At 31.9% G+C, this 15,763-nt stretch overlaps 3 protein-coding genes across 3 annotated transcripts; 2 read left to right on the forward strand and 1 right to left on the reverse strand.

The window, feature by feature from the left end:
* Positions 1 to 603: 603 nt before the first annotated feature.
* On the reverse strand, positions 604 to 2,434 carry MONOS_8121 (uncharacterized protein; the record flags this gene model as incomplete). Its single annotated transcript, XM_067878506.1, has 2 exons — positions 604 to 1,513; positions 1,588 to 2,434. 2 exons carry the CDS (start codon positions 2,432 to 2,434, stop codon positions 900 to 902), a joined length of 1,461 nt encoding a protein of 486 aa, XP_067732114.1. The 3' UTR covers positions 604 to 899.
* A 7,476-nt stretch (positions 2,435 to 9,910) lies between these two features.
* MONOS_8120 (putative ADP-ribosylarginine hydrolase) lies at positions 9,911 to 12,034 on the forward strand. Its single transcript, XM_067878505.1, has 8 exons — positions 9,911 to 10,097; positions 10,162 to 10,359; positions 10,411 to 10,465; positions 10,515 to 10,662; positions 10,867 to 11,113; positions 11,307 to 11,407; positions 11,537 to 11,611; positions 11,689 to 12,034. The coding sequence occupies exons 1-8, from the start codon at positions 9,948 to 9,950 to the stop codon at positions 11,843 to 11,845; spliced, it is 1,131 nt and encodes a 376-aa protein (XP_067732115.1). The 5' UTR covers positions 9,911 to 9,947; the 3' UTR covers positions 11,846 to 12,034.
* Positions 12,035 to 14,421: 2,387 nt separating this feature from the next.
* Positions 14,422 to 15,685, forward strand: MONOS_8119 (uncharacterized protein; the record flags this gene model as incomplete). The annotated part of the gene is made up of 2 exons (XM_067878503.1): positions 14,422 to 14,643; positions 14,816 to 15,685. 2 exons carry the CDS (start codon positions 14,422 to 14,424, stop codon positions 15,581 to 15,583), a joined length of 990 nt encoding a protein of 329 aa, XP_067732116.1. The 3' UTR covers positions 15,584 to 15,685.
* Positions 15,686 to 15,763: the final 78 nt, after the last annotated feature.

Below are 15,763 nucleotides of genomic sequence, written 5' to 3' on the forward strand. Positions count from 1 at the left end.
TTATTTCCATCGTTCCAATCAATGCGTTCATTTCTTTAATTTTCTGTTTCTGTTCACTTTCGTCGTTGCTTTCAAATTCAGAAAATAATTCTTCAAAAAATGCAAAGAGAAAGAAAAAGAATCACGATCATCATGATTTAAAATGCATCTTTGCTTGCACACCAGCGAACTTATCAGTTATTTCCATCTGTCGCAATTTTTCACAAACATGACATTCGTTTTACATCGAAATTTTTGAAAATTCACATGAAACAGAACACAGAGATTGATAAAAATGACAAATATTTCCATAAACTAATCTATAATTTATATGCACTCATACTATCCCCCCTTGAATGAACTCCTTTTGCAAATAATAACGATTTACACAATGTTAAATCTTTTCAAATTTGTTTTAATGGAAGATTTGATTAAACCCGTTTTTATTAATTTCTGGAACAATTATTGATGCGAAGAATAAAAAAGATACGACCTATTAGCATTAATTAAAGAAAAGTGAAATTTATTGGATAGGAAATTTTTCTTTGTAAATTTCAAAAATTATTTCAAAAAAATAACTGTCAAAAAGAAATAGAATAAAATAAAATAAATAAATAAATAATTATGAAAGGATATATGCAGATTTGTTAAATTGTGATAAATATTTGTTTTTAGTATCTTGAATTGATGCAAATTTTTCATTTTGAATGAAAAATGTTAAATTTAACAAAAAGAGATTAATTTATTTCGTTAGAGAACTAATGAAAATACAACTCCTCTTTCTATTTGAGATATCATTAATTGGGCATGTTTTGTGTCTCCTGTTCCATTAATATTGCGTAGGCTCTTGTTACCACTCTCTCTGTTCGTGTGCAAATATTTCTTGATTTCTTGACAGTTATTTGGGAACATGATCGCTTCTAATCCTCGTCCTGATCCATACAAACATTTTCCTTTTTTTGCAGTTTATCTTCAACTTCTTTATCTTCTTCATTTTCCTTATTGATATCCTTCTCCTCTCCAACAGTCTGCGATGATTGCGACTCTTCGATGTCCATGTCAATGCTCTGTTCTGTGAGAGAGGGAAGCTGTTGTGTTGGAATGGAACAATTTGTCTGCAAAGATAGTTGTGGGGAATTGAATGTTTGTGGTTGCGCCAGCAAAAATCCAATTGAGTTTGAAGATTGCACTCTTTGAAAATACTGAAAGGAAGGCTGAAGATTAAAGATCTGAGGTTGTTGTTGAGTTGACACGATGATATTTTGTTGAACAGGAGATATGTCAATTGCAGATTGGCTCAACGTCTGAATGTTTGCTGAAGCAGATCCTTGAGAAATTTGTGCACTCCAAGGTTGTATTTGAGATCCTGTTTGTGGGAATGGTTGGTGTTCTGTCAGAACCTGGGCCATCGCTTGAGCAGTGTTTGTTTTGAAGAAAGAATTAGTTGGTGTGTGAGCCGTGGGAGACAATTTTGCAAAGTTTGCAACCAGAACCTTTGAAACTCCACCGCAACGAGAGCAGACAAAGCCGCATGCTTTATAGTGTGAGGCCGAAACGAGGGGTTGATTCCTGCCTGCTTCATTGCTAACTTTGCAGGTTTCCGAATACCATCCTTGTACATTTTTGATCTGGTTCTCGTGTTTATTTTGAACGTATCTCTTTCTGGATACAAAACTTTAATTTGGTTCCGAAGTTCCAATGTTGCACGCACTGGGTATATATTTGACAGGATCTCCATCAGTTTGGGGACTGTGATGAACGATCTTGCTCGTCTTGTTTTCAATTGGACTGAAAGATGAATTGCATTCCCAAAGGTTATCGAATCGTTCATTGAAATGCTCACCAGTTCTGAAAACCTGCATGCAGTGAATAACATATACAGAGTGATAGATTTCAATGTCAGAGAGTTCATGCTCAAAGTCTCATTGGGCCACAGAGTTCGGAGATAATTGAAAAGGACCTGTGGATCGCGTTTTTCCTCGTTCGGAGCTCTTTTCTTTTCCTTTCTCATGATAGAGCGAAAGATTGCCTTTATTATCGGCACTGTTCCTAAATCGAAAGAGAAAGCACTTCTAGTGAATAGCGACACTTCGGACCTTGTTTGCTTTAAGCACTGAGGAGGAAAACCCTCATTATCTAAGCATATGAAAGTGTCCAAGCACTTCCTCACCCAAATCACAGGATCTGACGGTAATTCCCCCATATTCCCCTTGATCCAAGCGTTTGCGAAATGTGCGAATCCAAATGTGTATGTTGTCCATGTTGACGCTGCAATACTATTTTTTTTGTGTATTATCATGCTGTCCGGAACATTAAGTTTTCGTAGGCCCTGCTCAAACCACTGTTCACGAGCCTTCTTGACAAGGGAAAGCTTATTGCCAGGTGACCTCCCGGAGGAAGCGCTGCTCCTCTCGCCTTCAGACCCTGCCCTGGTAGAAATATCATTCGTGAACATCGGTTAAGGTCTATTCTGTACCAGTTTGGAAAGACATTAAAAAATATTTTTATTAGCATCTTATTTATTCTAATAATTATTGAAAACAAACTGCTGATGAAAAAAGTTGAAATTCATTTATCAAAAAACGTAAAAATTTCTTTTTTTCTCAACCCATTATATTTTCCTATTGATCGCAAAGAATTAAAAATTCAATTTTTGACTTTGCAAAGTATTTTCATATATTTCATTTGTGTGATTTTAATCAAAATCATTTATGTTTATCTTTTGTTTCCTAATATTGTTATTACACCATTCGTATGTTGCTCTTTTCACATTATAACTTTATTAATGTATTTATCACTTTTGCAATTATATAAATTGAAATCGCATTATAAAATATATATAGCACTAAGACATATTGAAGATTAATGTGTATATGTTTTAAATAGTCGAAGAATATTCTATCAAACTGTCTTTTATTTTTTTTTGTTTTTTGATTTGACTGAATAAGAAAAAACAGTTTAAGTGGAGAAAGATTTCACGTGTTTGAGTGCACATTCGCTTAATGCTCTGTTTCAGATCGATATGGTGGATGGATGTGCTGTTACAATGTTCCGGCTGCATTCAAAATGAGGAGCCTTAGATCTATTTCGTGCTGGGCAGCATCATGCGATGGAGGATTAGATTTCAGATAAGTTCAATCAACGGCTCCGAGCATCAACACTTATTGCTATTTCATCTTTTTCCGTGATTGGAGATGCACAACCACTTGCACTCCATATGGGCATGATGAATATTTGGAAGATTATTTCAATCTCTTTTCGTTGAATAACCCATTTTATGAATCATATACAACGAATAGCAATAAAAGGAGAGTGTGTTTTGCTGACAGTAATTGGGTGTATCAGCGCACAGAAAATAAGGATTGGCTGAAGGAAGGGATGAAGGATCGGTATGTTGGGGTGAGTGGAGATGACTCGAGCAATCTGTGTGGGGTGAGTGAAGCAGCGCCCTTCAAGACCGTGGGGAATGCGGTGGGATCGAGCATGGCACATCTGAGCTCGACAATCACAGTGCTCGGTGGGATACATGTGAGTGAAGTGGCAACGATCAGTGTTGGGGAAAAGAAGATTTCTGTTGTTGGGGGAGGGAAGGCAGTGAGTGAAAGGGATGAATTCTCTCTCTATGTCTTTGACAAAGTTATAGGAAGTTCGTCGATAAATGTGTTTGCAATGTCTGTTGGAGTCGGTATTCTTTCGCTGGTTGAAATAACTGCAAATTCCAGGCCAGAAGGAGATCATTTAATAAATGCATCCGTATTTATGCTAGTAATGCCACAGCTTCAAAACATCGCCGTTGAAGTGAAAAAACTCGATTCTGCCGTAGCTCCTCGTCTCCAATCTGCACTCCTCCTCTTCTCCATTTTCATTGCAACCTTCACCTTCCTCGCTTTTTGGGCCAACCCAGGCACTTGGATCATAGAAAAATTCTTCTGTTTTGGAACATCGCTAGCTGCTCCCTTTAGTGGCATTAAATATGCAGAAAAGGCATACAAAAAGAGAAACATGCAAATATTTCCTTCTAAAAATAAACAAAGTTATAGATATTTTTTTTTCAGAGCAGAAAAGATCACATTATAATTCGGAACAGTGTTACTCACAGACATTCTCCTTTCACACAATGCCAATCTTTTAACACCGCTAAGACATTTTCCTAGTCCTGTGCATGGAATAAGGTATAACAAACAATTTTAATTAGAAGAAAAAGCCTTTGTTACAATTAATATTTGCCCAATTTAGCAGATAAACTTGCTCAGCAGCCATGATCTCTCTAAAATTCTGTTCAAGGTCAAAGATGATTCAGTGCTCAATGCATGGAACATTCATAACAAATATTATTTGTAACTTTCAGCTTTTTTATCAAATCATCTGAATACACAAATTAATGAATATTCTTTCTGTAATCTCTTTTTAAAGGAAATACTTTTAAAAGTGAGAAATGATATTTACTAAAAGAGAAAACGAAACATGAAAATATTAAATATATGGAGCTTTCTGTGAACGTAAGACTGAAGATAGAATGAAATGGATTACTTTTTGAATAAAAAAAGTTGAAAGAAGCACGATGCAAAAAAAAAAAAAAAAAAAAAAAAAAAAAAAAAAAAAAAGTCTAAAGATAATCCACAAATTATAAGACAATTTCTTTGAACTTTCCACGCAATTCCCTCAATCCTACAAGCCACTTCTTTCAATTTGTCTCCTCTATATCATCCTTTTCCTTCTTCTCTCTTTCCAACGAGCTCAATTATACCAAATGATCTCCATTTCCTTTCCTCTCCCCTCCCTTCCAAAAGTTAATTCTTTCAACTTCTCTCATTGAGTAGCTATTGATCTTTTGCTGATACTCCATAGGAAGTGTACCCATCCAGAATCTCCTCCACTTTTCTCGCTCAATTCAAAAAGGCTCTTCCATAACTCAGTCTCTGCCCCACAGCTCACCACTTCTCCTTCATTTTTATTCTTTTCTTCTATCTGCCTTTCCCGATATGATGTCTCCGAATTTCGAATCTGCTGTTGTCTCCATTGTCATTGTCAACAATCTCAACAAGAATAGATTTATCTCCCTCAAGAACGTAATTATCCTTTTCATTTTTCCAGCACCACATCTTCAATGCACATTCACATTTCTTTCTTTCTTCTTCTTCTTTCAATTTTCCATTTAAGCCAATCCAAAGCCAATATCCAGCATTCTTATACGGTTTTGTCAAACATGTTTGACCTTTCCACCCCGATCCATTGGTCCAAGCCCCTATTGACATTCCAATTCTTTGCTCTAATTCTTTTCTTTTTTCCAACTTCCTAACGCGCACCTTGAAGCATATGGAAAATTGCATATTTCTTTATTGGATTCTTTGACTTCAATTATTTGATACGCCACACATTCAAGTCAATTGCTAATCTTGGAACATAAGAACAATAATGAAGAATTTGTGAATATCAATATCATAACGATTAACAACAAGCAATAATATAAATACTTGAACCTCAGAAAATTATCGCTGAAGAACATTTATTCGATGCAACAGTTAGATTTAGGATTTGCATATTGATGCTTTTAACATTAAATTCGAAAAATAACATAAATAAAAAACGAATTAATAACAAAATCTCACAGTCAAACAACGTATATTGAACTTTTTCAGCCACTATAGCATCGTGAAGTTTCCTTGAACTCTTCAAAGTCAACGAATGAAGTTTTTAATTCATCATGATCTGAAGGAAAATATTATGGGTTGAAAAAATCCAGAAATAACAAATATTTTGATGGAAGAATCTTGACTTTTTCCATCAGTAGTTTGCTTACAATAATTATATGCATTAATAATATATATATTATAATAAAAAATAATTCTTTTCCAAACTGGTGCAAAATTGACCTATGCCCAAACAAATCATCCAAAAAAAGAACTGGCATTGTTAAGTGTATTTTTTCTCTTTATAACAAACTATTTTACTATCCCAATTGTCACTGGAATCGGAAATAACTACCATTTAGAGTGTTTTGACAAAAAAATGTTTAATTTGTATCAAAATGGAAATTTGAACAGATTTTTCTGTTTTTCAATGAAGAAGTTTAACAGACATGAATGTGTTCGAGTGCCATTCACATATGATAGCATGATTGAAAACGTGAATGAAATTGCATCAATGAAATCGATTTTCAAATTGATCATTACATATTATTCTTTATTTTTATCCATTTATCTCAAAATACATCTATTTTTGTGTAATACTGAAATCGAATTTTTTTATCGTTGAAAAATCTTGAAAAATGAAAAAAACGTTTTCCATTCAACAAAAGCAAATAATATTTTAAAATTGAAATTTTTCAATAATAGTTAGGGAAAAAAAACACTTCATGGAAAAAACCTCTGCACAATGGTCTAAATAATTCTTTGTTAATTGTTGATATATGAAACCGTGTTAATTCTTGAAGACATGAAATGCATTCAGGTGATTTCCACTGTTTTTTTGAAAAAATACATTTTTATGGATAAGTCGATCAAATATACTCAATAATACCAATTTTCTCTCCATATTTGATAATCAGTCAGTTTGAAATTAAATATTGTTTTGTGGTTTGAAAAATTGAACAAAAATACTCAATTCAAAGCATTGTTTTGATGAAAATTATCTTGCATAAAAGCTTGAAGTGTCAAAAGGCAGTTATCGAGTGATATGCAAAAAAAAAATAAAGAAAAACAAAGACAGCATGCAATATCTACTTATTGAAAAGAAAAGATAAAAAGTTCACATTAAATGAGTGATAATAAAACAGATTTATAAAAATCAACATGATCCTGTTGAAAACAAAAGAAAATGATATTATATCATTTGAATTCACCGAAAACGACTAATGCAAACTTTATTATTCAAGTTTTAAGGGATTAATTTTGATGTTCAATGAAAACACAGTTTGTAAACAGGAGCAATTTTGAAAAATTTATGTTATGGTTTTCTTTCCCATATTCTATATCTGTTCGTCAATTCTTCAATAAGTCATTTATTTTATTTGCCAAATAATATTTCAAAAATCTATGATGTAAATTAAAATCCGGGCGTTGTTTTCGTTCGAACTACGTGAACAATATCTGTAAGGCCAAATACTTTTACAAAATGTTCCTTTAATACATCTGGGGGAAAATACGGACTTTCAAGCTTTTTATGCACAAAGCATGAAAAAAATATTTTTCTAATAACATTTATAAACTTAACCAGATTTCAAAAAAAATTTGATTTTCATTACTGTTAGCAAACATCATTGATATAATAACATTATGTTTTGCGACCTCACTTGTATTTCAAAGAATAATCCTATTTTTTTCAAATATTTTAATCACAAAAAGTCAATGAACAGTGCATAATTTTCCGATGAAAATGCTTGTAGTTATATATTTTGTCCCATCTGGAAACTGAATTTGTGATGGAAATGCTGTTTGAGACGCGATGTGATTTTAATTTAACAGATTCCCTATTGAATCACTGAAACAACAATTTGGCTTCAATCGAGAGATGAGAATGCCCTTGATGGAAAATTAAACTTAAAGACCCGTCAATCGATTTTTCAAATCTAAATTTTAAACAAGGGTAATGTTTCTTTGATTTCAAAGTTATTGGCGTTATTACGATTGACAGAAGTGTGACAAATCAGGAATATATGTTGGTGACCACACAACATTGTTGGATAGAATACTGAAAAATGAACAGAAGCTGTGAAAGTTTAACAAGTGATAGAATCTGATGTATTTCTTTATTTGTTGATTCAGGAAAAATGTGCGGATTCATTATAAGGAGTTTTCAGAATGCAATTTGTTTCGTTGCATTGTTTAATGGACCCGAAGAACTTCTCACAGACTCAGAAAACTTTACACGAAGCGGAAACCTATAATTCATTTGCACACAAATACAAACTGCATAAGGGAAATTGAACATGGAAGAGTTTCATAATTGCGGAATAAAGTTAATCTGCAAGTTCTCTCCTCAATTCATAATAAGAGATGAGAAAGCCAATCGAATATTAAGAAACATCTTGATAGGTGCAAAAATAAGGTTTGTTGTGAGAACGAAGGAAAAGGCAATGAATTTTGTGCGGATGCGTGACAAGTTCAATTAATATAGTGAAAGGAAGCACAACAATTGAATTGAGCAAGAATAAAATTGAATAAATTGAGAATGCAAAAAATGGATTATACAGTTGTGGCGAGACTTGATTTTGTTACAATCAAGAAAACTCTAAGTTAAAAGTGATGAAATGAGAATTAAATATTGAGTGCAGAGGAGACGGAGTTTTTTTATTGAGAACAAGCAAGATATATTCACTGGAGAAAGTTCAGCATTAGCTAAATTATGGATTCTAATTTTGATTTTGCTTAAATGGAATTAATTCTGTTTTTATTTCCTTAGACAAACATAGCGAAATCGAATGGAACACCAACTGCTTTCAAAAATAAATTATCGGTCTGAAATAGGTTTCTAATTATTCTTTTTTCACATCGAGTGTTCAATGAATAAAAAATATTCATATCTCAATGGAGAGCTTTAATAAAATGGAGTGTTTTTTTTTAAAAAAAACAATCAGAAAACGAATGAACAACGTTTTAAAAATTCATTCTTTTGATAATTGACAAATTTCTTTTTTTTTATTCAATACAAAAAAGATATCTTGACGAATGAAATATTTTGTTCAAATTTATTTCTTTTTGAAATGCAAAACAATGTTATAGATAATGAAATAAAAGGAATAAATGAAATGTTTCAGTCACATGATTCATCAAGCATTTCATAAATAATTTTGTATTTGATAGATTATCAACGAGAAATGTAATATGTTCAGTTTTGAAATATGACTCAAAAAAACTGAACACTAGAAAAAACATGCATTTTAAAATTCTTCTTCTGTTCCATTTGATTTATTAAGGGAAAAAACCCTAAAGAAAATTTAATTCATAATAATCTTCAAAAATATACCTAACAAAAAAAAGAAGTGAGATTTATGAAATATAAATTTGTGATGCACAAAGAAATCTCTGCTATTCTATTCTATGTGCACAGGTTTCGTATTTTGTGCGGGTTTTTTCCCTCACTATAAAAAGCGTTTTTTCGACATAAGACTAACAGCTCAACCGAAGGATATCATGAAAATTCTTTGTGTTGCAGAAGCATAAACTTTGTCAAAAAGAATTTTGTGTAACTCCAAGATTACAAAAATTATATATTTAAATAATTTATTGTCACGAAAATGAAAGTCTTGTATATCAAATGAGTTTGCATTGATGAGATATATTTTGAGGAAAATTATCAGAGTTATTCATCTTGCATTTATTGAGAAACAGATCTTGAACGGTATTTTGTGCGACATCTACATTTGAAGAATGATATTTATTAATTCCAAAGTCTTCACCAGCGCCATGCGATCCAATATTTATGCCAATATGAATTCCAATTCCAACATTAATGCAATCACCAATTCTTATACTCACACAAACACTACATTGACTCCATATCGAGGATGGTGATAAATGCAATAACAGTCATCGAAACAAACTTCAAAAATGACCAGAATGATCATCGAAGAAACAACTTCTAAATAAAATATTTATTTTTTTGTTTTGTCACACACACTTTCATCATTTCACCTGTGCACATTGATCTATTTTTCGAAAATATTATTATTTTTATAAATATTTCTTTTTATCAAATTATTTTTTTGTTGTTTCACGATTTTTTAATTTCTTTTCAAGGAGCTCACTTTCATTTTCGATCGAAATAGCTCTTGATCGTGCAACTTAAAAAGGAAAATTGTCATGAGGTTGTGATTTTTGCTTCTTTTTTTATTTTTTCCATCAAGAAGATACATTTTGATCTAAAGTCATCTGATATCCATATATATATATATATAATGATTAAATCATCGCGAATTTAACAAAGGCCCATACTGGAAAACTTTGATATTTCTTATAGTTTTATTTCCAATGTCTCTGGAAAGCCTGTTACAAAGATACTCTGCTTGCTTTCTTTTATGCAGTGCAGCAGATGCAATTGGATTTAAAAGGGGTGAATGGGAATTTAATAAGTTACCGTTTATTTTGGAACAGATCGAAAAGAAAGGGGGAATAGATGCCGTTTGAGTATTTTTGAAATGGCTACTTTATTTCAATTAGCATGCTCACGATTTTTAATTTGTAGATTTGTGTCGAACGTCCTGAATTCATTCTCTCTGATGATTCAATACTTCATAATGCAACAGCAGAAGGAATGTCGATACAAGCAACAACAATGAAAGAAATGATAATTAATGTGTTTAAATCATATTGCATTGCAATGGGTGATATGCACAATAGATCTCCAGGAACCACTACAAAGAAATATCTTTTTGTTGATAAGGTGTGCTTTCTTTGAAAAAATGTGAAGAAATGATGAGCATTTTATGTTAAGCCTGTTGAAGATTGGGATAAAGTTCCGTTTAGTCCGAATTCATGCGGTTGTGGAGGTTTCAAAACCTTTTAAATCACTTTTTGTTTGAATGTATTTTTCTAAAGCTTCAATGCGTTCAATGTGTATCGGATTGAGATTTCCCCATCCAAATCAAGTCACAAATTTGGTAATAACTGGAGTTGAAACAGGAAGGTTATCTCATCATAATCCATGCGCATATCTTGCTTCTGTAATCGGAGGAGGATTCACAAGGTTTGTTGATCCAAAGAAAAAACAAAATTTTCAAAGAAGGAATGCTATTTCTCCATAAGAAATGAATCCAAAAATAAAAAATAATTTTTTTTTGAATTTTCAGTTTTATTTTTTAAAAAGCAAAAAATGAAAAGAACATTTTTTTTTGCTAAATTTCTTTTTTCTTATCTTTTCTTTTCTATTATTGTAAAAATTACGCGATAGCTATGCGCTTCAAGGTATTCCCGTTCAAATGTGGGGTGCAAAAGCTCGAGACGAACTGATTCCCCTCGCAAAAGCACATGTGTCTCTTCTTTCGCGTGAAAGCGCCGAGAATGTGAAAGCCTTTGAATACAGCGAACAAATGTGGGAAAGATACCTCAGAGAAAGAGGCATTGATGAGCCTGAAAATAGGAAAATGCCTGTTTTCCCATCTCCTTATGGATTTTATGAAAGAGATAAATTTTATCAAGTGTGAACAAATGAAACATATCTTGTTTTTGTGAATCTGCAAAATTACCGTTTGAAGATGTTAAGTCGATGTATTTGATTGCTATTATCAATTTATTTACTGTTTTACGATTTATGATTAATGCTTTATAATTATTATAATTTTAATTATTATTATGATGCAACTTATTAACATTATTTGTTTTCAATGACAGCAATTTACAGGATCCAGAAATCCCGGAATTATTGGCATGCATTCCGTGATCATCGCATACGATGCTATTCTTGGGGTAATGAACATGTCGCCTGCTGAAAGGTGTGATATTCAAATTTCATTGTCTGAATTAACCGAATAAAATTTGAATGCAAATAAATAAAAAATTTTTTTACCAATTTTTTTCTGACGTTTTCTCAAAAATTGGCAAATGGCGTTGTGCGGCTATAGATGGAAAGGGATTCTTGAGAGAGCTGCGATTCACTCTGGAGATAACGATTCCACAGGAGCCATCGCTTGCGGGTGGTATGAAAATAATGCGAATATTATTATTATTATTATTATTATTCACACAAAATAATCCATCTTTTTTTGTGCAATAGGTTTGGTGCGTTGTATGGACTTGAAGATGTCAATCCAAAACACTATCAGAATATCGAGTATCGAGAGAGGATGGAAGATCTTGCCCGCCGCTTATTCCAAATCGCACACAGCGAAACGGATCCCCTTCGGCTCCCAGCAGCTGTTGGGCAATTGTAATATTAGCTTTTTTATTCCTTATGGATTATTTTTAATTTTTTTCACAATTAATTCATTTGCTTTAATTGAATGATTGTATTTTTGATTGTTGTTTCGTTTTTTCTTGAGCAATTTATTTTTTTTTTAAATGGAAATCCTGTAATATTGTTTTTAAACCTCGGAAAACCAATAACCTCGATTATTAATGAAGATTATTTTTTTTTGCTTAACATGAATTTTATGAAATAGAAAATTGGTTATATTTTTATGAATATTAAAATACAATGAATATCTCATTTCATTGGATAAATATGATTTTTCTTTCTTTCTTTCTTTCTCTCTATCTTTTTTGGAAGAATAGATTTCTATGCAATATCTTGACTTGAAATATCCTTTTACTTTTAAAGATAAAAAAAGATGCATATATGAAGCACATATTAAGAAAACTTGAATAATATGTTAAAAAATAATGTCCACAAACTGTTTCACAAACCTCCCTTTCTTTCAAAATCGATAAAGATTATGAACGGTTATGATTTCTTTATCCTTTCTCTTTTTCACCTTGTTTCATTCAAAAATACTATTCTTCTTTCTTATCCGTTGGTTCAAACAATGCAGTCTCTTTTTTGAATTTTCTGTCAGTGCTTTTCTATAGATATATGTCAATGGAGATGCCACTTAAGTGATGCGGACGAATGAATTGAAGAGGAAGAGATGCACAATTAAAAAAAAGAAAGAAAGAAAAGAATAGAATAGAAAAGAAAAGAAAAAGAAAAGAAAAAGAAAAATGATTCATCCGAAGGTTTGGAGGAAAGAATGTTGGAGTTGCCTTTTTGTGTTCATTGGAGTCAGATACAGATGTTCATGATTAGCTTTATGGAACGAGTGAATTATGCGCAAAAGACCGGAATCAATTTGTAGAAGTATAAATACAGCAGACCGAAAGATGAAGAAGCATATTTCCATATCTTATTAATGAATAATGCAATTGAGACTGAGACTATTGAGATGAAATTGAAGAGATTTAGTCTGTTCTTATGCGAGTTGCTATAAAGATGGAAGATGATGAGGAAGGAAAGAGAGAGAGAGAGAGAGAGAGAGAGAGAGAGAGAGAGAGAGAGAGAGAGAGAGAGAGAGAGAGTGAGTGAGTGAGTGAGTGAGTGAGAGTGAGTGAGTGAGTGCGAGTGTGCATGTGGATAGCAAATCTCGTTTGCAAATAACTTTTTGTTGGGACGTTGCACGAAATTGAAACCGTTTATCTTCATTTCACTTATTTCAATAGGATGATGAAAAATCATTCTTCACATTTTAAAATTTCACATAAATTGGCACATCTTTCAATTGCAAAAGGAAAAATGAAGTTTAATGGAAATGCCTTTCAGCTCCAATCCAATTGTTTTCATATCTTCCTGACCTTTTTTGTGATTAATATCCTTCCATTGATATTGCCATTTGATTTCCTTTTCCAAAAATATCACAAAATACTCCTCCTGCCTTATGTTCCTAAATTCTATATAATTTTGTGCAGATTTTGTCCTTCATAGAATTCCATCCATAAATCTTCATTCAGTAAAATATCAGTTGAATTTGTTTTCACCTCTTGCCCCAAATAAAATTTTATGAAAATCATGTATCTTCCGTAACTTCATTTACTTCATAATGGCCATATAATAACCTGCTTCATTCCCATCGAATTGCTCTCCAAAGCGGAGATTGGCCATTTCAACAATAAGTCGGATTCCTGGGCTTTGGAAAGGATACAGACAGAAACATCTTATCAGTCAATAGAACAATAATAATAACATACGCACGATTATTTTTATTTAAAAGTGAAATCGTTGTATTCCATCGTTCAATAAATCTCCAAATATTTTCAGAAAAAAATACAAAATCAAAACATTTTTCCATAAATTATTGTTTCTGTAGGAAATATAATATCTTGTTCTTCAGGTAATGTTCAATTATGGAATTCTTTATCTATGACGATTATTCCTGTTCAAATAAAATTTAATGATCACTGAAACCGTAACAAATAAAGAAAAAATAAAGCGTTGATTTTCTCTACAGTTGCTTGTCAAAAATGTCAACAAAAGCAAAAACAGTGTGAACGCATATACTTTTACGACTGTTTCGAGTTTTTACACATTTATTTCTTCTTTCCAAACATATGCGAATTTAATGTGACTTTCAAAATGGTATTGTTTTCTGAATGCAATGTGTTTTGAAAATACAGGAGAAGGGTGACGCAAAACAATTTTCAGGTTTGCATTCATAGTTGTATTTGAATTATTGACAATCACTTTTTTCATTATATTTTTGAAGAATTACTTCATGAACTGGAAAATTGCTCTGTTGAAGAACAAAAGCTGAAAATCATTGAAATGAACCAATCATTGGAAGAAATGGATGCAAATGAAATCGATTCTATTTTGACAGAAAAACTGTATAACGACGTGGATAAAATGATGAAGGAAGAGAAACTGTCAATAGAAAATGCAATTTACCTGTTGAAACATATTGGATATTGCAAATTTTTGAAAAAAATGTATAGCATTCTCTTTGATAATTCTTTGCTCTGTGAAAGATTGAAAAAGATAATGATTGAGGAATATGAAAAGAAAGGAAATGAAAAAAATGAACAACTGTTGATTGATCTTTGTGAAAGCTATCTATTTCTTGGATGTTCCTTATCATCTGAGTCACTTTCGATTTGCATTTCTTGCCTTCTAAAAGTTGCCTTAAATCAGAAGAAAGATGAGGATGCACAAATAAAAGTGGAAATGGCTTTGTTGGCTTTGAGTAACATTTATTTAAGGATTGTGTGATTACTGGTAATATTTTCGTTTATTTGTAATGTCTTATCTTTCTTTCTCATCTTTATTTTATTTAAATTTCGTTTATTTAATTTTATTTGATTTTTTGAGTGTATTTTTCTTTTTCATGTTTTTCGCCTTATTCATATTTTTGTGTGTGTATATGTATTTCGATAAGGACGCGAAAACTGAACTTTACGTGAATAGCATTGAAAAAATTATCAAACATCATCAGGAGTACTGCAATCTGACACGACTGGCATATCAGTCCACTTGGAAGTTTTTGATAAATCAGTTTTTCTGCATTCGACGCTTGGAAGATGTCATTGTGAATGAACTGCATTTTGCAAGAGAGGCAAGAAGAGAATTGAAAGAGCTATCGAATTGTGTGAATTGGAAGAGAAAAGAAGAGGAGGAGGGAAAAACAAGAATAGAAGCGAAAGAAATCATGATTATAAAAAGATGGCTTGATGAGCTTGAGGCTTATTTTCGCTCATGCAAATTGTGGAATGAAGAATTTGTTGGGCTTCTTGGAAGCATTGTGGAGATATTCCGAGAGGCAAGAGATAATCACAAGGTTGTAAGCTGCAACTGCATTGAATCTTTAGAAAGTATTACCGAAAATAGAGATGTTAATGTTTGTTGTCTGTTAGAAAGCGGAGCAGTCGATGTAGTTATGGAGGAACTAGTTCAATTAAATATTGAAAACTTACGAATTTCGTATTGTTTAGGCTTTTGCAGTTCAATTTGTGGAAGATTGAATATCAATAAAGGAAAAAAGAAAGATATAGCAGAGCAAAAAGAATTGAAAAAAAAATTGTTTGAAAAAATGGAGGAGCAAGGATATGAAGATTTAATCTTCGTGTTATGTAACTGCATCGTTGTCAAAAGAACTCGAAATTACTTTTTAATCACCAACTTTAAAGATTATTTTATTTATTACTGAATCACATGCTTTTGAATTAACTTTTTTAAAAGTCATATCAACTTCATTCTGCTTTGGAACAGTCATTTCCCCAATGTCCGAATATATATTTTTGGTGTAAATTTTATTTGTACATAATTTTAAATAAGAACAGTGAAAACATAAAACAAAAAACAAAAAACAAAAAACAAAAAATAAGAA

The sequence above is a fragment of the Monocercomonoides exilis genome, assembly GCF_001643675.1.
Source record: "Monocercomonoides exilis strain PA203 chromosome Unknown scaffold10-1930038, whole genome shotgun sequence".
Lineage (NCBI taxonomy): Eukaryota > Preaxostyla > Oxymonadida > Polymastigidae > Monocercomonoides > Monocercomonoides exilis.